Source organism: Elgaria multicarinata, chromosome 5, assembly GCF_023053635.1.
Source record: "Elgaria multicarinata webbii isolate HBS135686 ecotype San Diego chromosome 5, rElgMul1.1.pri, whole genome shotgun sequence".
NCBI lineage: Eukaryota > Metazoa > Chordata > Lepidosauria > Squamata > Anguidae > Elgaria > Elgaria multicarinata.
Window position 1 is genome coordinate 128,041,377 of NC_086175.1, and position 23,822 is coordinate 128,065,198.

Genomic DNA, 23,822 nt, shown 5'->3' on the forward strand with positions numbered 1-23,822 from the left:
CCTGCTGCAATGTTACTATACCAGCACTGCACTTCACAGTTGTACCATTCTCTTTTTCATGTGAATACTTTTTTTTAATGTAACATGCTAAATATTAAATTGCAACATCAAAATAATTTAATCTCACTGTTAACAGTTTAAATTGTGTATGGGCATCAATACTATTGTTAAGCATAATGCTGCTAGATTTAGTCGGTATCTGAAACCAAAGCCAAAGCAGTCACATTGCTAGCTATTTCTATAACAAGGTATTGGTTAAGCGGCACTTTTCCAGAGGTGTTAAAATAAATAACTCTCAACTCAGAACTCAGTTATCTATATACAGCAGCAGAGGTTTAATTTCCTCAAAGCATTCAAAGTTAACTAGAATTTGCAAAATTAGGGCAAACTGTGTGGCTGAGACTACACACAAAAAGGTTAATTATCTCCCCCAGCCTCCAATCCCACCCCTATCTTCCCGTGGCTGCTTTCAAAGTTTTTTTTTAAAGAACTGAGATCCAATTACAGATCCTAAGTAGACTTGAGACCCAGAACCACTTATATATACTTTTACAACCTTTGAGTATGAAAATAGCCCAGTGAGTTTTGGGCACAAAACCATACCTTATTTATGTTCAACGTCCAGTGATATGCACAACTCAAGTCTTTCCCAAAAGCAATCCACGAAATAAAGAGATTCAGACAGATATATGCTTCATTCTAGTTTATTACATGAAATAAATATTAACATCTCTTGGTAATCTCTATACTGTCTAGACCCAAGTTATAAACCAACAAAAACGTTAAACCATATTGCAATTGAGCAATCTTACATTAATTTCTCTCTGCAAAATTTAAAGAAAATTGGCTCGGCTAACTTAAGGTCTTGTGTATTTGACTAGTTGAAAAAGGTAATTATGAAATCTGGATCTGCTTCTGTAGACCCTTGGGTGTTGCTGTAAAACTGTTGGCACGTGTCCCAAGTCAAACATATTACTTTGTTATGTAACCCTCCTAGCTTTCTTTTTAAATATCTAGATGTGAATGGAGGTTAAGAAAAATAATCCAATGTTTGCAGAAATATCTTCTGGAACAGTAATGTTCTCCTTAACAAACTTTCCACCAAAAAAATTCCATCCGTTATTTCCTCTGAGAATCCTATTGAAGCACAAGGCCAACCTAGAAGCCTGAGTTCAGTTCCATTTAAAACACCCCCAAAACTGAAATACTTTTTAATTGGATGGTGTGCATAAACATTACACTCCATAGATAGCAAAAATATCTTTTATTTATAATTTACATTTCCACAAATGAAAAAATTGTACATTTTCTCTTACATATACAGTCTATTCCTGTTAAATTTGTACGCCATCTACAGAACTTTCACACAATAGACACCTGACACTGTGCAGGCAATAAGAAATTCAAATACAAATACAAAAATGTATTTATTAACCAAATAAGCAGCTGGGGCCCTGCCCCAGGTGAACACTTTATTCATATAAAAATTATTTGCCTTCTAGAGTCAGCTAGAACACAGTAGCTCTTCTATGTAATAAAAAAAAATCACACAGTTTGTTTACACTGACTCAACCTTTTCAGGTTCTGTTTTAATTTCGGCAGATGCAGGTGTATGCCCTTCCATACATTCACCTGGCTTTTCCTCAGGCTCTTCTTTGATTTTGGGACTGTTACAGGAATCCTGTACTTCTTGCTTGACAATACTTAACATAATATTTAGTGGGTTTTCTACAGGTGTCTTGCTAGGAGATGGGGTTGAATCAAATGACGAGGTCTGTAAATCAAAATGACCACATATAGAATTTTCACCACAAAAACACTTCATTGGCAGTTTCTTTTCTTTCTTTTTTAAATATGACTGAAGAATATGGATTTAAAATGTCACTTTCACAATCTGCATACCTTCTGTGATTACCTCTAGCGTGCAAGGTGAAATATTTTTGTCTCGTTGGAATTCTAGGCATTTGAGCTTTCAATTATAAAAAGGTTTCTAAGCCCCATTGTTTCACAGATACATTCGACTCAAACAAGGAGACAAAGTCCATCAAATATACATTATTATTAAACTCGCATTATTTTAAAAATTAAGAGTAATACTACCTTGAAGAGCTGGTTCATGTATTTTCCACATTTAGGAGTAAATTTCAGAATAACAAAGACTACTTGAAGAACAAAGACTACCTGCCTGTCCAATGAGGATTGCAGTAAACTGCAGATTTTATATATAAGTCTACAGGTAATCAAGATGAAGAGGCACTTCTTACCTTTTGATAATCTTCGTAGCATGATGGATGGTAGATCTGGAGAGGGAAGACAACCAATCTTAGTCTCCACATAATTAAAAAAGTACGAATATATTACAAAGCCATGACATTTGTTTTCATAAGGTCACATCTTTCACTAGAATTTCTGTATACACTTCTCTAGTTTTTATTCTGCCCTACTGTAAATCTTTATTCCCCTTTTACTATTAATTGACTGTGTTTAGTAGGGGCTGTTTTAAACCTGTAGCAATGTAAAAATCTGCCTACTGACGCAGACTGATGGAACTCAGTGGGAGTGCAAACAGGAAGGAGCGTTTTTCAGGACACCACCTTCTCTCAAATTCATATAAGTAGCAAAAGACTATTAGCCCAAAACTGATTACTATAGCCATTTTTTCTTTGTGTTGCTACACCAGAAAATTTAAGTTCAACATTACCTTTTCATCTACACGAATGGCATTTTTTAGGTGCCACTCCTCCTCTTCCTCATCCCAATATTGCTCAAATTGCTCCTGGCAGATTTCACAGCTCTGAAAAATAGATAAGCAGTTAAAGAACACTATTTACATTTAAAGCATATTTGTGCTTTTAGATAAACAGAGAAGCAATCTTATTTTGTCAGACTAAGAGAATGGCAGGTATAGGACAACTACAGAAATTCTGCACCTTGCTATTACTACCACTGTGAAATTCTGTTTACCTCATCTACTCCAGCTGGGCCTGCAGGGACACTTTGAAATTCCTTTTCCTTAGCAGCTTCTTGTGTTTTTAACACAACTTCTTCGTGCACTTTTTCAAAGAACTGACTCTTTGCACGCTCCTCTAAATCAGCAATTTCTTCAAACTCTATCCAGTCCTAAAGAAAAACACAAGTTTCAAAACTTTTGGTTTTTTAAACCTATTCCCAAAATTTTAAGTAAACAAGCTATCCTTATAGTGAGGCAGAAATATCATACCACTACACCCTGACTAACACTCCACGATCCTGTTTCTTAGAAACTGGATCAAATAACATTGTGGCTCAGTTCAGGCAACACTTTAGTCATAGAATCATAGAATAGCAGAGTTGGAAGGGGCCTATAAAGCCATCAAGTCCAACCCCCTGCTCAACGCAGTGTGAAAAACTCCACTCAACAGTTGAGGTTTTAGGGGTTACTCCCCATACAACATGTTCTAACTCCACCATTGTGTGACCGTGGGCTACCGTGGAGTTGAGTAAAATCCATTGCGATGTTTGAATATTATATTATTTATTATTATTTATTACATTTATATACCGCCCCATAGCCAAAGCTCACTGGGCGGTGTACAAGGTTAAAACATTGAACATTAAAAATTGATATACAAAATTTAAAAGCATAAAAACAGACAAGGACAATATACATTTAAAACAAATGTGATCTCTCAGCCAAGCCTAAATATAGATCTGGGGTCGATTGACAGTTCCCCCACCCTCTCTCCTCCCTTGATCCTCCCGATGAAATCCCATCAGCCTTTGCTGCAAAAAACAACAACCACCAATCCTGGCGGCTCTCCTAGAGCAGCACTCCCTCCTTTTGCCGCACTTGCCAGAGAACTCTACAGCCAGTAGGAAAAGACAACTCAATGCAACGGAACACTCTACGGCGCCCGCCAGAAAACGGTTTTGCAGGAACTCTCCTCTGCATAGCGTTGATATTCTGCATGGAGTGTTTTCCAAAAAACCTCCACTATTGCGTGGAGTTTTCCCGCCAGACAACACATTTGTCAACGGTGGTATAAAACTCCACTGTGTTCTAAAACCGCTTTTGAAAAACGTGTTGTCTGAACTGAGCCTGTGTGTGGCCTTACGAACAACACAGAAAGCTGCTAAGTACAGAGTCCAACCTCTGGCCCATCTAGCCCAGTATTGCTGACACTGACTGGCAGCAGCTCTCCGAGGATTGAGGCAGGATTTTTTCCAGCCCTACCCTGAAGATGCTAGAGCTCGAACCTGGGACTTCCTGGACGAAAAGCACGTGCTCTACACTGAGCTATGTCCCCTCCCTGAAGGAGTAAGGATGCAGTCTTCTGAATACTTGTGCTCCTGAAAAAAATGAACCACTGCTCCTACAACACTTTTTAATCTCCATAGAGCTATCCAGCAATATATGGAAACTACAGTTGATTCAGATCACCAAGTGGCCCACCATTCACCTAGTAACACACCACTGGGAAGCTTTTCTCCAATCGGTGGTCCTTTCCTGCACAAGCTGAAAAGGGAGAGCAGGCAACCAACAGACACTTCAAACCACTGGGATATCACATCATAAATGCCATGTGCAACACAGATGCCAGACACCACCTGTAATGTACCACTTTTTGTTCAGGCATGCTTTTTTTTTTTTTAATCTATGCTTTGACTACCGGGGCCATAAAAAACTGAGTTTCCACATTTTTGTTTTTGCATTAATTGCTGCACTGCAAAGAGGTTGTTGAAAAGATAACTGAAAGCAACCCAGTGCTTCTCAGATGCAGACACTGTGACCACCAGAGGGCACTCCTGTGGCAACAGATTACAAAGAGAACACACTACTAAGAGAAGTAAGGGGGGGATGCATACTTTTAAAAAATGAACACTTTAAAGTGTGAATTTTTAAAAGTGTGCATCCCACTTCTAACAATGTACACTTTAGTTAGTGGAGAAAAAGTACACACTTCTGAAAAATTCACATTTTTCCTGTTCGAATGAAAAGGCAGCCGCAAACAAGAACAGCAGCAGGCTGAACTGAGCTCAAGCATCCCTAGTTTTCCCATTCCTACTCTCAGATGGGCTTATTTGGCCAATATGGGCAGGAAAGTATGTCAAGTCCAGTTGATTGGCAGCCGAAGATCCAATAAAAAACAGGAAGCAGGTGCCCTCAAGAATCCAACCAGAGGCTAAAAACGTGTAGAGGCAACAATTTGCCTGGAATGTTATGACATTCTTGAGAACCCATTGACCAATATGGAAACTCTGTATTTGCAGATAGCTGAGCAGCTTTCAAAAGCAATCAGGCAATTCTCATTTAAACTATCTTTGAGGCCTCAAGCTGCTTTAAACATGTATTTACCTCAATAGTTTGTTGCTTAGTTTACTCATACCCCAATCTTCTGGAATACAACAGGCAAATTTAATAATAACTCTCTATGTCCAAAAAATGCAGATTGATTGGTCACTTACTGTTAAGCTATAGTACCATCTTCTGTGAGTGACTTTCCTGCTGACATCCTTTTCGGTGCGGTTCTGACGATAGTGCCAGTCCAAGTGGTCGGCATATACATCCGTCTGCGAAGTTGTGAATCTCATTCCACAAGAGTAACACTGAATGCCGGTATAGAGACGGTTTATAACGCTATCGTAACGCCTGGAAACAAGTTGGAAACCTCTTAGCAGCTGGTTCCTGGCAATTACTTTAGGGAGAAAAATGCAAGCAAACTTCAAAGAATTCTGACTCGTAAACGCAAGACTAAACTGGTTATCAAGCTGGAAGATGGTTAAAATGAGTTCAAATTCCCAATTCATTTAGTAACAGGTATCAATCACTTGCTCTAGAAGAAGGGTTCAAGAAATTTACCCTAAGGAAAACAACCAGAGGGCTAAAAATGTGTAGAGGCAACAATTTGCCTGGAATGCTATGACGTTCTTGAGAAGCCATTGACCAATATGGAAACTCTGTATCTGCAGAAAGCTGAGCAGCCTTCAAAAGCAATCAGGCAATTCTCATTTAAACTATCTTTGAGGCCTCAAGCTGCTTTAAATGTGTATTCACCTCAATATTTTGTTGCTTAGTTTACTGATACTCCAATCCTCTGGAATACAACAGGCAAATTTAATAATAATTCTCTTATGTCCAAAAAATGCAGATTGATTGGTCACTTACTGTTAAGCTAGTCTTGTAAATCCAAGACTAAACTTGGGGAGATCTGTCTCATCCAAGGATTAGAGCAGGGGTGGGGGACTTTTGCCCATCCAGATGTTGTTAGACTGCAACTCCCATCAGCCCCAGCCAGCATTGTCAGCAGCTAGGGATGACGGGGATTGAGACAAACAACATCTAGAAGGCCACAAGGTTCCCATCCCCAGATTAGAAGACTCGTTCTGCCATTGAGGCTTAATATTGTCCTACACTGGGGCGCAGGCTTGGAAAGAAAAAGGGGAGGAGGCCACATGGATCCATAAATGAAGGCAAATGCCTGACAGTGAGATGCAAGTCACCACTCCAAGCAAATCCAAACTATATTAAAGTTAGGCAGGTATAATGGATCAAGACACTGCCACACCTCCTTAAAGAGGCCCACTGTAAACCTTGAGACCTTTTCACCTATAATATGCCATTATAGGTGATTTTTTAAGATATGGTATTGAATACATATGAATATAGCTCTCTCCTGCCCTTAAAACAGGAGTTTTCTGACCTTTCATATTAAATTTGTTTCCTTTGATCTAAAACTATTAAACTGTTTATTTAAGTTAAGATGCCATGAATGGCTGCGCTCTGGGTTAACGTGCCCTTCAATGAATACACATACTGTTTCAGTTCTTCTATCCCAAAATTAGTTAGGTCTGGGACATCTTGATCCTCATTCTGGTCTTGATCTTCCTCTTCCTCTTCCGGGGGTGGTTGAGTAGAAACTTCATTTACTTCTAAACAAAATGAAGTAAGTCGTCAAGCACTGGACCAAAATGTTTTGCTTTTTAAAAAAAACTGTGCCATTTTAAGATTAACATACACATATCTAGGCTACAACTTTACAGCTTATCTAGTCATTCATGAATTTATAGAAGGTTCAAGAACATTTTTAATAGTAACCAACTTCTTTCAGTTCTTTCAACTTCAGCTCTTGGCTTTAAAAAGAAAAAAATACAAAAGCCATTTCTCAATCTGTCAATTTTTCTGCCCAGCAATTTGTCTACTATTAAATCCATTAATCTCTACAAGATTCTTAGTTCAAATATATGTGGGGCATCATGTTCAACTTTGTGTCATAACAAACTTTTAACATTTTTAAGGTTTCAGCACAGAGGTTTCAGTTTCACATGATCAAATAAGTGATAGTGGTTTGTTTAATCCTGCGAACCAGGTCAGAGAATAAAAGACTAACCGTTATACTTACGTGCTGGAGTTGAATCGGTCTGTAAAACTTTGAGGATTCCTGTGGAAAGTAGTTTTGAGTACAATTCGTTTACATCAAGTTGTCCAAGATGATTATCAGGATAGGAAAGTGGGACATTACCTAAAAATAGATGTAATCATTAATATTTAATATATTCTCCCAGAAAACTCAACATAAAAATTCATCACTTCAAACAGTTAGTAACTGTTAAGGCTTAAACAAGATAATCTGGTTAATAGTCAGATACATTTTACATTCCCTTTCCCAATCTTAGCTTTCCTCCCCTCTCAACGTTATTCTGAATTTCACGTCCATCCCCTAACCCTTCCCATTTCTTTACATTATTTCTGTGTGTATATGTGTGAAAAGGCAAAGAGCAGAAGAATTTATCTGCCAAACGTTGCACATGGACAGCATCCCAAAAATGTAAAACCAGTTCCATATTTCCAAGGGGAGGGTTCCTCAACAGCACCTCATAGGCTGTGTGGTACACTGCTTTTAACGGAAAGGAGTAAGTCCCTGGTGTGATGTGCATGTCTAGAGATCGAAGTCAAAAATTCCAATGGAAACATACAAGACCTGAGGACCAGGTTCTAAATCAACTTCTAATGTAGGAATGTTTTAAAATCCAGCTTTCTATCTGGGTAGCTTGTTTCTTTTATCCCAATTCAATCCAATGTTGCTGGTGTTTTTTAAAAAACATCACTAGCTGAATGAGGGCTGCATGGTAACACATTTGATAAATTAGGGATTATATATTCCCTCCTGCCGCCCTTAGGCTATCTTCACAAGCCATCCTGCGCTTTGCATTCAAATACCACAATAATCCACCCTGCAGGAAACACCCTGCATTTAAACACCACAATAACTCCACCCTGCATTCAGACAACACAATAACCCACCCTGCAGGAAACACCCTGCGATCATCCATGGTGAGTTAGCATGTTGTGTGAACCTGTCTACTTATCCCCACCACTTCCAAAAGCAGCAGCTTCACAGACAATAAACCATAGCTCTTGCTGCTATACGAGGCCACAATCCAGACCCGTTTCAAAAATTGTACATCCCCAGGAGTAGTTTGGACATTGCTTCCTGGGAGAGCGACGTCTTATCATAATCTCGTAGTTTGTTGCGTAGCGTGAGGGGTTGTTTAACAGACCCAAGTCCAAAGTTTAAATACATACCGGGTTGATTTTGAACAAAGCTTCCGGGATTTTGTGCGTGAACTTGTAAGAGTGGTTGTCCTTGATTATAAGGTACAGGCTGGGCTGATGCTACTGACATAACAGGAACCTGCCAAGAGACAAATGCTGTTTTAGTCTGAATGTTCAGTTATTTCACTGTTTCATTCCAAATCAATAAATTGACTTAATTTTGCATTCTGCTACAGACACAGAAGGAAGCCATTTACAAGTAGAATTATATATCAATAAAACTGTACATAAAATTAAGATTTTCTAGAAATTCGGAACATCAATATTAAACCCAGATGAAAACCATTCACCTGCTGGGGCAATGTGTACCAATTATATTAGCTAAGCACCAGAACTGTCAGTTTTGTTTTGCTTCCAGGAGTTGCCCTAAACTAAAATTTGACTGCCAATTCCCCTCCCCCCCACATGCTATGTGACACTGATGCAGTTACCTTTACCATTTCACTCAGTTTATGATGCAAAGACTACACCAGTTCAACTGAATCCATCTTGGTTGCACACATACACTAAGGGCACAATCCTATATTTAGAATGAAAACAGTCCTATAACAATGAGCATTCCCCAGCCAGTCTGCTGGAACTTGTAGAGCTTTTTCTGTCTAAACATGCATAGGACTGTACCCTAAGTAATACAAAGGAATATGTAACATGTTGGAGATGTCAGTGTTTGCTACAAAAATCACTTCTGCTAACTAATTCCTCAAGATGTCTTCAGTGGATTTTATTTTATAATCAAGATTGGGAAGTATTTATCTCTAATTGTCATGATTTTTAATGTTACTGTGGACTGAATGCAAGAAATGCAGACGCACACACACACACACACACAACACATAACTTTTCATAGCATCAATCTGCTGCACTGAAACTCCTAGACTCAATTAACTCTAGTGACAGAAGCTTCTGCACATTTTATATTTTCAAAATGAAGAAACAGTTTCCTGCTACTGAGGGTGCAAGTAAAGCAAAACAGCTGAGTCATCATTCTTCATCCAAGTTGAAATTTTGTGAACTCCTTACCTGCTGAGGTGGCTGAACATTTCCCACTGTCATACTACTGAAATTTCCATACTGAGGGCCCTGGAGGTTCTTGTCATCAAAAAAGGGGGGCCCAGGTGCCCTATTAAGTGTATTAGGGAAGGCCTGAGCTCCAGAAACAGGTGGCCCATTGAAGTTTGGTCCTTGAGGGTTATCAAAGATTTGCTCAGGTCTCTGGAACGGCATTCCTTGTGATGGCCCATTATAGGGCGGCTGGTTCGGAGATTCATTGTAAGGGCCAGTTTGTCCATAAGGTGGTGTTTCGAGTCTTGAGGCAGGGTGATTAGCTACATTTTCAATTCTTGGACCTTGATGACCAAGAGGGATATCAAATCGTGTTGCCTGCTGGTGTTGAGGATCTTCAAACCGTTGCGGTATTCGTGGTTGTACCTGCTGTCCTGGTGGGCCATCAAACCGAGGTAGTGTCTGCTGAGTAGGGCCCATTTCAAATCTTGGACCAGGTTGTACATGTAATCCATCTAGTCTTTGCAGAAGTGAGGACTGAGCAGGTTGACCATCAAATCTTGACTGACAGCCATCAAACCTTGGGCCTGTTTGGTTAATAGGCCCTTCAAACCTAAGCCCACCCCCAGACTGGACTGAAGGTCCCTCAAACCTGGGACCAATTCCTGGCTGCCCATGTGGCCCCACAGGCTGATTATGAGGCCCCTCAAATCTGGGTCCAACCCCTGGTTGACCACGTGACCCCATAGGTTGGCCATGCGGCCCCACAGGCTGTCCATGTGGCCCCTCAAACCTCAGACCGCTTGCTGGCTGCCCAAGCGGCCCCAGAGGCTGCCCATGTGGTGCTTCAAAGCGCAAATTGCCTCCTGGCTGGCCAAGAGGTCCCATTGGCTGCATATGTGGCCCTTCAAACCGTAGACCAGCCCCTGGTTGACCATGAGGTCCGATAGGCTGACTATGGGGTCCCTCAAACCTCAATCCACCTGGAGGACCGTGAGGTCCCACAGGGCGATCATGAAGCCCTTCAAGCCTTATCCCACTTGAGGGTTGGCCATGTGGCCCTTCAAACCTCATTCCACCTGAAGGTTGGCCCTCAAACCTCATGCTACTCGAAGGCTGATCATGTGGGCCCTCAAACCTCATTCCAGTGGCTGGGTGGCCATGAGGTCCTTCAAACCTTATCCCAGCTGAAGGTTGACCATGGGTCCCTTCAAATCTCATGCCACCAATAGATTGCTGCCCTGTCGGACCCTCAAACCTCATACCTCCCCCTGGCTGCCCCATAGGACCCTCAAACCGTACAGCAGCCCCTGCACCAACTTGCCCTGTGGGCCCTTCAAACCTCAAGGGACCACCACCCATCTGTGCTGGCGGTCCATCAAATATCAGAGAGCCTTTTCCTCCGGACTGTCCTGGGGGCCCATCAAACTGAGATGTTGGCTGACCTAGGGACCCCTCAAACCTTAAATTAGCCTGTGTTTGTGGTCCTTCAATTCTAGAATTTGTATTAGCTGTCCCTTCAAAATGAGTTGTTTGTCCATCTCCACCTGCCCTTGTGCCAGGATGTCTAGGAGAGCCCTCAAAATGAGATCTATCCTCCATCAATGAACTAAATCTTTGCTTTCCATCAGTAACTCCAAATCGTGATCCTGGACCCTCAGTAAACTGTTTCTCTGTATCTTCATATCTTGATCTCTTGTAATGCTCATTGAATGGAGACCTCTGCTCCTCTCGAATACCTAAAAATAATAACAGCATTGTTATAAGTTTACTCATCACTAATCCTACTATACAAAGGGAGTCTATACCACTCTGAAAAGCCTTTCTTCAAATTTATCCAATTAGTGAACTCCAATATGTTCTGCTTTGTTGCTCAAAGAAATATTTAAAGCCTATTAATTCTTCCTAGCTATAGTACAGGTAACAGGAGTGTCCCCGACCCACCCACCCCCACACAAAACACCTTGTACCTTTTGAGGAGTTTGGCTCTTCATGTCGTCTCCGGCCATCATGCGATGAATTATCAGAGTATGGTCTGTTACCACCAACAGGGGAATGTCGCTTTGATCTTTCACCAAACTGGCTCGCAGACTTATTTTTTGTTTGTTCACAGTCCTTTCCAGAAAGAAATGCATCGCTTAAGTGATAATCTAAAATTTCTTCAGCATCCATCATATTGAGTCTTGGAAATGAACGCTGAACTTGTGTTCTTCTTAGTGTAGCTTTATGCTCATGATATATTAAATCTGATTCAGACAATAGGGGCTTCTTTTTCGAAATTCCCTTTTCACCTGTGGGACTATCCCACACGTTACACCTGTGCTTTCCTTCCTGATATTGGAAGAGCTGACGAATTTGGTGAACCAGAACAAGGAAGTCATCTTGTGTTATTTCACCAGATGCCAAGCGCTCATTGGCCTATGAGAAGAGAAAACGTTAAGATTAATTTGAAAGGCCTTTAGGAAAAAGCTACGAATCAAGAAAAAGTTAACATCTTACCTTCTTAAGTAGCTCTCCTTTGTTTGCTAAGGTCAATTCTTTGGGAATCTGAAGATTAGCATCCACACTTAATCGATGTTGCTGCTTTGGGGTGCGAGGTGATGGCACTCCTTTAGCAGTTGCCCAAGTGTCCCTGTGCCTCTGATGCGGTGACTTACAAGATCCTTGATATTCGTCAGTAAGTTGAGGGCTGAAACAAAGAGGCAACACTTTACTTTAGTTTCCCTGCACACAGTGAGATTAAAAATAAGTATTCCGGCTTCTGCTTCTGCGTTTTATCAATACACTTTTGTTTCTTTAGCAATAACCCTAGATTTGCAACCACTCGAGTTGATTTAAGTGCAGCTCATAAATGCTAACTTACTTTTTATTTTCTTCCCAACCAGACTTCCACCGTTTGCTTGACTTGGAACCTTGCCAGTTCTCCACATTTTCTTTGGGTTCCGAATTTGCTTTTGAAGGATGCTGGTTCATTCCTTCCTGTGTTCGGTCTTCGTGAGCTTTCTTCAGCCTTTTTGAATAACTCACTTCCTGTTTAAGGCTCCGTTTATTAGAGCTCCTTTCATCCCGTATTCCTGGCCCAAAGTCCTCTGTGTGGGATTGCTTTGGCCCAGACTGCCGAGGCTTCCCAGTTTTAAGTCCAGAAGGAGAGAGACTTCTGAGCCTTCTTTTGGGTGACCTCCTCTCTCGTCGTTTTGGAGAATGGGAAGATGGTGACCGAGATCTAGGAGAACGGGACCTTTTCCTAGTACTTGACCTTCCTGGCTTTCCACCCAGTTTCTCTGACTCGTCAGTATTGATATCTTGCTTTTGTACAATGCCATTAATTATTTTATTTCTTCCACCAACTGATCTATGTTCTTCTTTGTCTTTTCTCTCCACACATCTTCTCTTTTCTTTTGTATCATCATCTTTGCCATCTGGCTTCTCTAGCAGATGCTTTTTTAATCTGGGATCTCTCTTGCTTATTTCAGACACTCTGGTGTTCTCACATTCTTGGTTTCTAGTATCTTTAGCATGGAGCAGCTTGTTTTGCAAAGGAGATGGTGATTTTGATTTCAATTTTGCATCAAATTGGTCAAACTCTTTCTTCTGCAATTTCTCACTTTGTTTTAGTTTTTCTGGCTTTGATATATTTTGTTTCTCAGCCTGTAGGGTTTTGCTAGTCTTTGGATCGGGCTGACTGACTGGATTCATTACAAAATCTTTCCTATGACTTTGATCTTTAGAATGAGAAGAATGTTGACTTGTTCTATTAAGACGAGGATCTCTGTTCCCTGCTTTGACATCGTGGAGGGGAGACAGGCGGTTTTTCTCAGGTGGCAGACAAACCTGATGGGAAGCTTTAACTGGCATGTGAGATGGTGGTGGAACATGTGGTTTCGAAGATGCTGGGCCCAGGCCGGACCCAGTTTGTTGAACGCTAAGGGAAACTGCCTAAAGCAGAGAAAGAAAGAATAAGAATATTTAGAATAAAAGCACCCTGAAAACCATACCATTTCTACCTACGATACAACATTAAGAAATCTCAATTACAATACTCGAATATCTTTCATTGTTGTATGGACAAATTCCTGAGTTTCAATTATATGTAACAATGCACCTGTAGAAAAGAGATGTTATGGTGAAAAATGCATAAAATACTAGATTTGGGGTTAGCTTCCTTTTTTAGGATTGTTCCACAACGTTCGGCATGCCTTTCAAATACACACAGCGTTTTCAACATCTAGTGTTGAAAAATTATGCAGTATTTCCATTTTTTAAAAAATAGTCTAGTTTTCCAATCAACTATACTGAAATGGCACAACTGATGTTTCTGTAGCCAATGTGGTATAGCTAATTAGTGAAAACATCAGAATAGGACGGTTCTGCAATCCAGTCTTTGAGAACAAATGTTGCTCACATCATAACCAAACCTAAGAGCTGCTATCAGCACATCACAAATATATTACGTAAAGGCTTAAACTTGAGAAGAAAATATAGTTTATAAAACTCTCCCTGTGGTGATTAAGAGCTTTTTATGTCTCACTGCCATGGTGATTGATATCCTATGGAGTCTTCTCTTCCTACCCACCACGCTTTACAATTTGTACTCCGTGTCCACTATTTTCAGAGGGAAGGCAGGTGAACACATAAAGTGATGGTCCCAACTCAAGCATTGGGCTACACTAAATTACAGCCATATTACCAAGTGTCATTTACAGACCAAGTGTAATATATAGGCAGAAGAGTTGGCTCCATTATTACACATGTGAGTCCAACTTGAGGACAAACTCAAAACACAGTAGAAAAATCAATGCCTACCTTCAACATGTTGAGGGTATGAAGGCAAATTATCTCTAATAGCCTTACACGGATTAATCCAGTGCAATAAAAATATTTTGTCTGTAGCTCAACTAGACCACTAAGTCAACCAAAATGGACTACTAGCACACAGACCATGTTTGCTTTATCAGGAAGAAGAATCCATCTTGACATGCCATAGCAGCCATATCTATCGTACTCACCAGTTGTGCTTTAGTCTGCTCTAGTTCCAATTCTAATTTTTTCTGTTGAAGTTCTAACAACTGTTTTTGTTTTGCTAGTAGCTGTTGTCTTATTAGCTGCTCTTGAGTCAAATTCTTTTGTATTTCAGGAACAACTGGAGTAGAGGACACAGCAGAACAGGATACAGGAGAACAGACTGTAGAGCTAGGTGCAGGAGGTTCCTCAGTCTACCAAGAAAATGGTAAAAACACACACCATGATTCTTACTTATGGGGAGACGTCATGAGCTATCAATTCAAGACATATTTTACTATTTTATCTACATTTTTCCTTTGCATATAAACTAGAATATATAATCAGTATAATTTCAGGCATTTAATACTATACATAAGTGGATAATTTGCTTTAACCTCGTTTACAAGGACTTGACAACTAAGTACTAGCTAGCTGCTATAACTATTGACCTTTAAATGTCACCTTTAAGTATGACAAGTCCAAAAGTCTGCCACAAAGTGAGATAACCACAGTTTAAACCAGCATATATAGTAGTCGTAGCAACTTACCGATTTATTTAAAAACTTAGGATTCACATGGATGCTAGAAGTATTCACATTAGGGGGTAGCGGCTTAATTGGCCAAGCAGGGTCTACTGAATTCACCCGGACATCGAGAGCATAGAGTTTCTTCAAGGGAAAAATTTCATCCCACGTGGAACGCAATTTAAATAAACTTTTCCTAGTATTTTCATCCACCTAAGAACAACAGAACAATTCTATGGCTTGTTAAGTTAATATAACACAAGTTACGCTTCTTACTACAACTCACTATCAAAGAAACTATATTCTGTGACTGAAATCCTGCTCATAAATGTGTACTAAAGTTCCACTGAAGTCAACAGAACTTAAGTACACACAACTGAATGGAGTAATGCAACATGTATATATAGTGATTTGCACACAGTACGATAAACAATTAAACACAGTAAAACTTCTATCTGTACCTTCTGCATCAGCATTATAAAGGTACAACCATGATAGCCCATTTTATTTTTAAATGCATATCCTGCCATACATTCCCAACTGGAACCTTAAAGCAGCTCACAAAAATATTAAGCTCACAATATTCATTGATAATTTTAATCTCCTTCGGTGTTTTTTTTTTTAGTATTACATCTGTCATACCTGGTGAGGAAGAAATCCAGTATAAGCCATCCACAGACTATTGCATTAAGTCCTACTCAAATCATGGAGTAAATATACAAAGGGCCAGGCTGGAAATAATTGATCCCGTCATAAATTAGCTATGGATCAAATGTCTGTTAATTCTAATCACGTAAAGCTTTATGGTCAGCCAAAAATATATGCATGGCTTTAAACAGGTGCATCTGTTTGGTGTTAGATCATACTATAGAGAATGGCCTCACCAAGATTAGTCTAACAAGTGATTAGGATGGATGCAAACTGTCATGCCTAACGTAGATCCACTGAAATCAGTGGGAGCTGAATTATACACAGGTTAAATACCATTGATTTTAATGAGTCTACCCTAAGCGTAATTAAGTCTGGATCTAACCCAATATTGTTCTAACATTAAACAAAACTTAAGAGAGGTATGCACTGATTCAATTGTTTTAGTGTTCGAATCTCAGGCATTCCAATCTTTAAATTCAATAGCACTCAGGTCCCCTAATAAATTCAATACACTCCCCCCATTCCCTTCAATGCCAATCTGCTGTTCAAAGAATTTATAATGGAAACTTAGATCTTTATTTCATCATTTTTTAAAACTCTGGTTAGCCCCCTTGGTGCTAGAAATGGCACCCATATTCAGTTGCTCCAATTTAGAAGCGAAACATGAACAGCCAAGAGAGCATAACCGAAAAGGCTGGGTGACAGATTAGAGGCAAAGGGTCCCCCATGGTCAAAATAAGCTTTTACAGATCTTGGTAAGCAGGCTCCATTAAAGCATCCAATGTTTGCATGTTCCTCTACTACAGTTGGCTGAAATCCCAAGATTGTTTTAATTAAAATGAATATAGAAAAATATGCAAACACACACTTCATCAGATTCCTCTAGAAGGCTAAAAAAAATCTTACAAATTGGAAGTTTAGTGAGCTGCACTAAAATCAAAACAAGGACACACTTCCACTGATGTGACATAGAAGCACACTGTAATAAATGGCAAAATTAAGACAGAACAGCGCTTCATTCATCTAGTTCTCTAATTCAGGTCTGGTCTCTCTCGACGTGCCTTATACATTTCATGCTATGTACACCCAATCACATTTTTGTATCCTTGTTTTCTGAGTATCAGTTGAGTGTGAATAAATGAAGTCCAAGTATATAAATGGTTCTCCTACTTTCTTTACACTTGGTGCCCAAGAAAACCCAAGACTGAGTGCCAAGTATTTATTTATACAACAGCAAATTTGAAAGCATTTATGAAAGCACATCTATATATATACCTTTTCAAAAACATTAACAAATGTTGCAACTAGGTTTTTAGAAAATGCACCAAGATATTCTCTTCCAACATTCTTGACAATGGAGTCCATAAGGTACATAACAGGAAGTTTCTCATTAGAAGGAGCCTGGAGTAATAAGAAGAAAACTGAGACATTTAGTTGTAACAAAAACATTTTTTTTTCCATTTAAGGAGTTACCATTCCCAGAATCACCATACCTCTATTTGTAACCATTTTGAACTAAAGGATGATTGATATAAATTGAGACGCCGACTAGCTCAACAGCAAAAATAACCAAACCCAAGTTTTGCTATTATCTGGTAGATTGTGTTTTCCTTTAAGAGAAAGGGATATTCAATTTCTGCCATGGCAGAACTTGTCCATGACATAAAATTACTGTTAGGGGTGTCCAACACAGCCACTTCATACTATATTAGAATATAATTTGAGGGAACAAGTTTCTGCTGGAATCTCTAGAAAATGGGATGTGAATCAACTTAAAAAGATTTCTAAGTCCTATAAAATAAAGGGGAACATTCTCAGTGGTAGGAGAGATGGTCAATATCAGTGTCTTTGAGTGAGCTACATTTGGAGTGAAGTTACTTTGCTGCAATCCAAGCAAATACTATTCAAGTGTCACCAACTCTGGCCAGTTGAAGTAATCCCACTCAAAATCTCTCAAAGCCATTTGCAAGCCACAGAACTGGAACCAAAAAAAGGGAAGAGTATAAATCCACAATGGAGTTACGATGTTGAATTGACAGGCTTATAACTGGAACCAAAGACTGGCACGGAAGACACTCTTCAAAGTCTGGACACTCTTCAATGCCCAAGAAGCCAAAACGGATTTTTTTCTCCATACATAAGACGTGCCCCAAGTTCATGCAGCGCAAACTCTGTGTTGTTGAAAGTGAACTTCCAAAGCAAGTGGAAGCCTTCTTGGTTCCGTTCAAAATGAATGTTAACATCTCATCCATATCAGGAAGGGGCAGAAAGTTTCCAAAAAGCACCAGCACGTACAGGGACTTGTTGGGAAGGATTATTAAATGGTTCTAATACATGTTGTGTATTAACTGTCCCTTTTGCACAGGAGTAATTTAATTCCCATTCACCACCCAATAATTCTAAAGATGAAGAATTTACATGCAGTTTAACATCTAACAGAGTAGAGTCTACAATCAGTCGAAATTCCGCTAGACAAGATATTGTCTTCATCCTTGTAACGAATGTCTTCCAAGGAAATTTGCAAAAAGTAGTCTGGTAATACAGATGTTTTTAAATGTGGGGTAAACCTGAACCATCCTTGATTTATCTTCAACCTTAACTGTGTGGTTTGGGGGTTTCTTTGCACCACAAAAGATATTCAAACCATTTCACTACACTACCATCTTCTGAAATTTGCTTCAAAGATAATTATATTAGCAAATCTTCAACTCGGTGGTGCTTTTACCAAATTGCATATAATCAAAAATTAGGGGCAGAAGGATGTATGCCTTTCTATGAAAACAAAAAGACCTCAGCTAAGGCAGATACAACATGTAGGGGAAAGTATTAATTCCCTAAGAGTTGGAAATGAAAGGAATTAGACTAGGCATAATTTAACAGTGTGTAAACTGTCAGGAACCCATTTTACTTATTACAACAGGGCTTGGGAAGTATTAAGGCACTTATGAAACTTGTGCCTTGCTTTTAAACCCGTGTGGTAGTTCTCCTACTGTCAAGGTCAGCTGACAAAGAAACACAGCTGATTCTCAATATCTTATTCCCAAAAGTATGCACTATTTCCCCCCTTGATTTTAAGCAGCAAAAATGCTATTTTGAGGATTATAAAATGAACTCCTAATGCACTCACAGAGCTGTGAAAACTGTGTGTGAGGTTATTTTGTGAAGCAAGGAAGCAAGCCTATCACAGAATCTGTTTTTAGGAATTACGAAGCAAACTGTAGCTTTTATATGAGTGGAATGCCACATTTGAGAACCAGGACTTAAAACTGCAGTACTTAAGTTCGCAAACTACTCCGTTAGTCTCTGAAAGGAAACACACTGGGATATGTTGGAGATCCACCCCCAAGTCAGGGAAAACCAAGTTAGATTACCAAGCAGTTGTGGAAGGCAGGAAGGCAACACAAACCACCAAGAAACTGAAGGTAAATTAAGCTCAAATTGATCTGCTAGGAAACCATGTCCGGAATTCTCAACAGAATGCTTGCTGCACTCCTTCAAATGTCATATGAATGAGTGTTGAAAATGTGTGGGGCTGTGTTTTTCTGTTAGACTTCCCAAACAGTTTTGAGCCTTCCTCATACCTTGTTGTAAACCCAGGCCATAGAATAATTTAACACTTTGGAAACAGATTCTGCACTACACCCGGTAAATAAAAAGACAAATACATATTTCATACATTTTATTTACATTTTTGAATACCAGTCACACATTTCAAAATCATTTATTAAAAATGTAAGCAAACCACTCTGTTTTACACTAAATAGAAACTATCTCCAGACAACACTTTCTTTCAAAAGTGGTTTTCTGGGAACTCAGATCTTGTTTCATCCTGGTCACTAATGAAAACTAGGCAAATCAAATTAGATGTACAAGTTTTAGATATCTTTAAATACACTTAAGGGGAAAACTATGTAACCTCCCCAAACCCAAACAACAGTACTGGAATTTATGATGTATTATGGACTTCCAGTCATTACAGAGAGACTGAAACAGGAAAGTGTCTGGAGAATATATTGAAGTTAACCAACCTGCACTTTAAGCAGCCTTTTCCTATCCCATCTTTCAATTTTATTATCATTTAAAATCCCAGATTAAACTAGTAAAATAAAAAGCCCAACAACCTGGAGGAAGTAGATGTGGTAAAGGGGAGGAGAAGAGCAAGAGAGCAGAGATGTTTAATGGAGTTTTGCTACTTAAATGATTAAAGGATCAAACATCCCCGGGCAAAAAGGTGTAGTAAAATCTAAACCACATGCAGCCAGCTAATTTATGTCAGAAAATGCCTGGACTGTATTCAGAGTCTACTCTTTCTTTTTGCGTTATATGCGTCTCCGGCGCCATGTTGCAATTGTACAGGCTGCTGCAGTTCCTACAGAGAGGATGGAACATTTAGTTCGCTGGCTTAATGAATGGGCTGTTCTAACAAGAACTGGATCATGCACACACAGACACACACTCCCTTCTAATCTGGCATGCCTATATTTATGCAAAGCATTCTAATATATTGATCCTCCTCTCCCAGTAGTTATCTCTACCACAGAAAGGAATAAGGAAAGAGGGGGAAATTCCTCCCTCCATAACAAAAAAACCTTTCTAAGTCTCACAAATCTAAACTAGCATGTCGGATAATGTGATAAAGCAATCCTTATCCTTGTTTATAAAGCTTTATTTCTCTTCTTCACTTTGGTCATTCAAACATCTCCATCTATTTAAAATGATAGATTACCAAATATATGGTACAGCTAGTTAAACGTAGACCAAAGCATGTTACTTAGGGAAGACAAGGACTGCAGGGCAAAGCATGGCTATTGCTGCACAGTCACTGTCAGACCGCCATGTTGTGTGTCTCATTTATGCAGGCTTCAAAAGCCTGTCACAATATCTTCCCAAATTATTTGGGGGAGGGGGAAATCAGCTCTTCCCTTTAAATTTGGTATGTTCTTCCAGATTTTCCTGTAACCTGCAACTGTACTACCATGAAACAACCAATTCATATATATACACACACATCTCTGTCTTAACTCTGCACCAGCATTAGATGAATCCCTTCCCCACTGTATTGCTTGGGGCCCTCACTTTTCACCTAACCTTTGCTCCCTTTACCATTCCCTTATTTTGTCTTCAAAGCCAACCCCCATTATCTAGCCATCTTCTAAGCTGTCTTCACCAAAGCCCAAGCCTCACCTATACCTCAAAAGCAGCGACCCCCACGTTAAGACACTTAGGCCCATCTATTTCTAATACCTGTATTGTTGCATTGTTTCCACTCGTGCTTCCCACTGGGGCCCAATTCCACTCCCCCTTGGCACTTACCATTTCCTCACAGCCCTTGGATCCTTTTCTTAGCCCCTTTATGCCCTCCTCACCCCCACGCCTTTACCTAACCTTGTCCAGATCTGTAGTTCACCCACCATCACAACCTATATCTCAATTCCCAAATCCATGGCCGACACGATCAAATGCATTTTATCTGCCCTGACACTAAGTTACTCCTGCACTGACATACTTTTGCTATTTGAGGTATATTTATGGGGCAAGCCACGCCACGTTCATGTGTTTTGTGCAGTCTCTTATTTTATTGCCTTTGGGTGGTTTCGTTCGTATTTACCGAAACTATCTAGGCCAGAAATACCAGCATGTAGTGCCTGTCCACTCATGTAAACAACAACAAAAACAGGCATTTCTCCTTGTGGGCTTCCTGTTGTGCAACCTTCCCCCTGCCTCAGTTCCCACAGCAACATCTACCTTTAACTTCTTCAGTCGCTTTTACCCTCTCCTCCCTCGCAATCCTTTGCCTGCTTTTATGAGGACCCATCGCTCAGTGCGATGGAGCATCTGCTTGGCATGCAGTCAGCCCCAGGTTCGATCCCCGGCTTTTCCAGGAAAAGAACCCCGCCTGAAACCCTGGAGAGCCGCTGCTGCCAGTCAGTGTCGACCAAACCAGGCTACTCGGCCCAAGGTTCTGGCTCAGTGGGAAGCAGCTGGCTATGCCTCAGCTCCCCCTGTATAGCCACGTCCCCTTCTGCTTCCCCTCCTACATCTTTCCACCACCCCGTCCCGTGCTCTGCCTTCACCACCATATTTCCCCCCAATCTCTAACATCCCCCCATCCCAAATCTGATCGATCTCTCTCACACTCACACACACGATGTCTCTTTCTCCCCCCCTCCCCCGTTTTCTCTCCCTGCCTCTGCCTAAAAACAAACAAAATGGTGGGGATTTGGCCCTAGAGATGGGGAAGGAGACTGGGGCGTGGAGGGAGGGAGGGAGGAGGGGGGAAGGGAGGTTAGAGAGAGCGTATTTGGCGTGTATAAAAACCTTGGCGATTTGCGCCTCGATCAGCGAGACGATGTCCTTGGCGAAGGGCACGTTCTCCTCGGCCAGGATGGTCAGCATGTTGATGTGAGGCTTGCTGTTGAAGGTCAGGTCCTCGAGCGACGACTGGTAGTCGCGGCAGGCGTCCTCGCTGCCGCCGCCAGCCCCGCCGGACCCCTCCGACGCCGTCGTGCTGCTGCTACTACTACTGCTGCTACTACTGCCGCCGCCGCCGCCGCCCGACATTCTCCCCCGTTGGGCTGACAGGCCGCGGAAACGGCCGACCCCCACCGAGGAGAGAAAGAAGGCCAGACAAACAACCCTCTCCTCCTCCTCCCGCCCCCGGCTGCCGCCTTGTAGTCGCCGCTGGTGCTGCTGCTATTCCCGCTGGCCTCTTCTAGGTCATCCTCCGCTTCGCCGCCACGACCGCCGCCGTTTCCTCGTCAAGCCGGGGTTTCGCTGGCCGCCGCCGTTTCCTCGTCAAGCCGCTTTCTCTCCCTCACCAAAAAAAAAAAAAACCACCACGCACAAAATGGCGGCGGCTCTGGCGGCTCGCGAACGCCTTCTTCCTCCGGCTCCAACCGCTGCGTCATATGAAATTGTTCTGAGGGGGGGAGGGGGCGGGCGCTTAGGCAGCGCCTTTTGTTCGCTGGCCGCGCCGCCATTGGTTCGCTTCTTCTCGCAAACCGCGTCCCGATTGGGCCACCCGGCCGCTCCTCCATCCCCCTCCCCGTGTCTCTCTTTCGATTGGAGCGGCGTCCTTCGGCTCGTTGCTTGATTGAGCGGCGATGTCTTTAACGGCGATTGGTTGACTCGCGAGGGAGAGTTGTGATTCGTTACGGCCTGAAGTCCCGCCTTTCTTTATCTCTTTTGAAGTTTGGTTGGGCCTGCCGAATCTAAGCCCGATTTCTCGTAGTAGGTCTGACGTTAGGGGCAGTTTGTGCCCTCCCCTCCCCCTTCACACACGCATATAGACGGGGCCCCTCCTCCCCTTGGTTAAAGGCTGTTCGAGAGAACTCGTTTTCTATTGGACCGTTCGTTTGCTCAACTGTTGCTATGGCAATGCGGGCCTTTCGAGGCCTACCTGAAAGTCAAGGGGTGGATCCACACTATAAATTTCCCCACAGTAGGTTCGCTACTGAAACCACACTGCCCTAGTGGACGTTATTGACATCTGTTGAGGCTTTGCTAATGCTATTTAATCCAGCTCTTTACCCTGCAAATATATGCACATTTAAAGTACGCCAGTGACTAATACTTCGGCTTGCTTTTGTGCATACATGAAAAAGCGTCTCCCTAACCAACGTATTAGTCAATGGCTTATTTTAAATGTAAATATCTCACACACACACCAAGCACAGTGGGTTGGATTTCAGCCATTTTAAAAAGGCCTAAAATAGCCTTTCCATAAAGACCAAATTAGTTTTGAGGAACTTCCCCAGGGAGCTTAGTGTGAAGAAAAACAAGGAATTACCTCAATTAATACTGATTCGTCAATTAGATGTATGCTTCTCAGCATTTTTGTTACATTTGTATATCCCAGTAATCTGATAATACACTTCTTATCCCCTCAGGGCAAACGATTTGTTCCTTGTGGCGTGTCATGTGATGAAACCTCCAGGAATACTCCCAATTGCTAGATGCGCTGATCTTTATTTAAAATTAAACCAAAACAAACTCTAATGACCTTTCTGAGACAGCCAGAAGACCCACAGGGGCCCATTTTGAATTTGTAC

At 41.1% G+C, this 23,822-nt stretch overlaps 1 protein-coding gene across 1 annotated transcript; it reads right to left on the reverse strand.

Moving 5' to 3' along the window:
- Window positions 1-688: 688 nt before the first annotated feature.
- On the reverse strand, window positions 689-22,578 carry PCF11 (PCF11 cleavage and polyadenylation factor subunit). The gene is made up of 16 exons (XM_063127199.1): window positions 22,090-22,578; window positions 17,047-17,172; window positions 15,145-15,333; window positions 14,602-14,808; window positions 12,459-13,531; window positions 12,095-12,284; window positions 11,566-12,013; window positions 9,614-11,334; window positions 8,564-8,672; window positions 7,380-7,499; window positions 6,795-6,909; window positions 5,446-5,629; window positions 2,965-3,120; window positions 2,702-2,794; window positions 2,265-2,300; window positions 689-1,774 (listed from the first exon to the last, which is right to left on the reverse strand). Exons 1-16 carry the CDS (start codon window positions 22,330-22,332, stop codon window positions 1,559-1,561), a joined length of 5,226 nt encoding a protein of 1,741 aa, XP_062983269.1. The 5' UTR covers window positions 22,333-22,578; the 3' UTR covers window positions 689-1,558.
- Window positions 22,579-23,822: the final 1,244 nt, after the last annotated feature.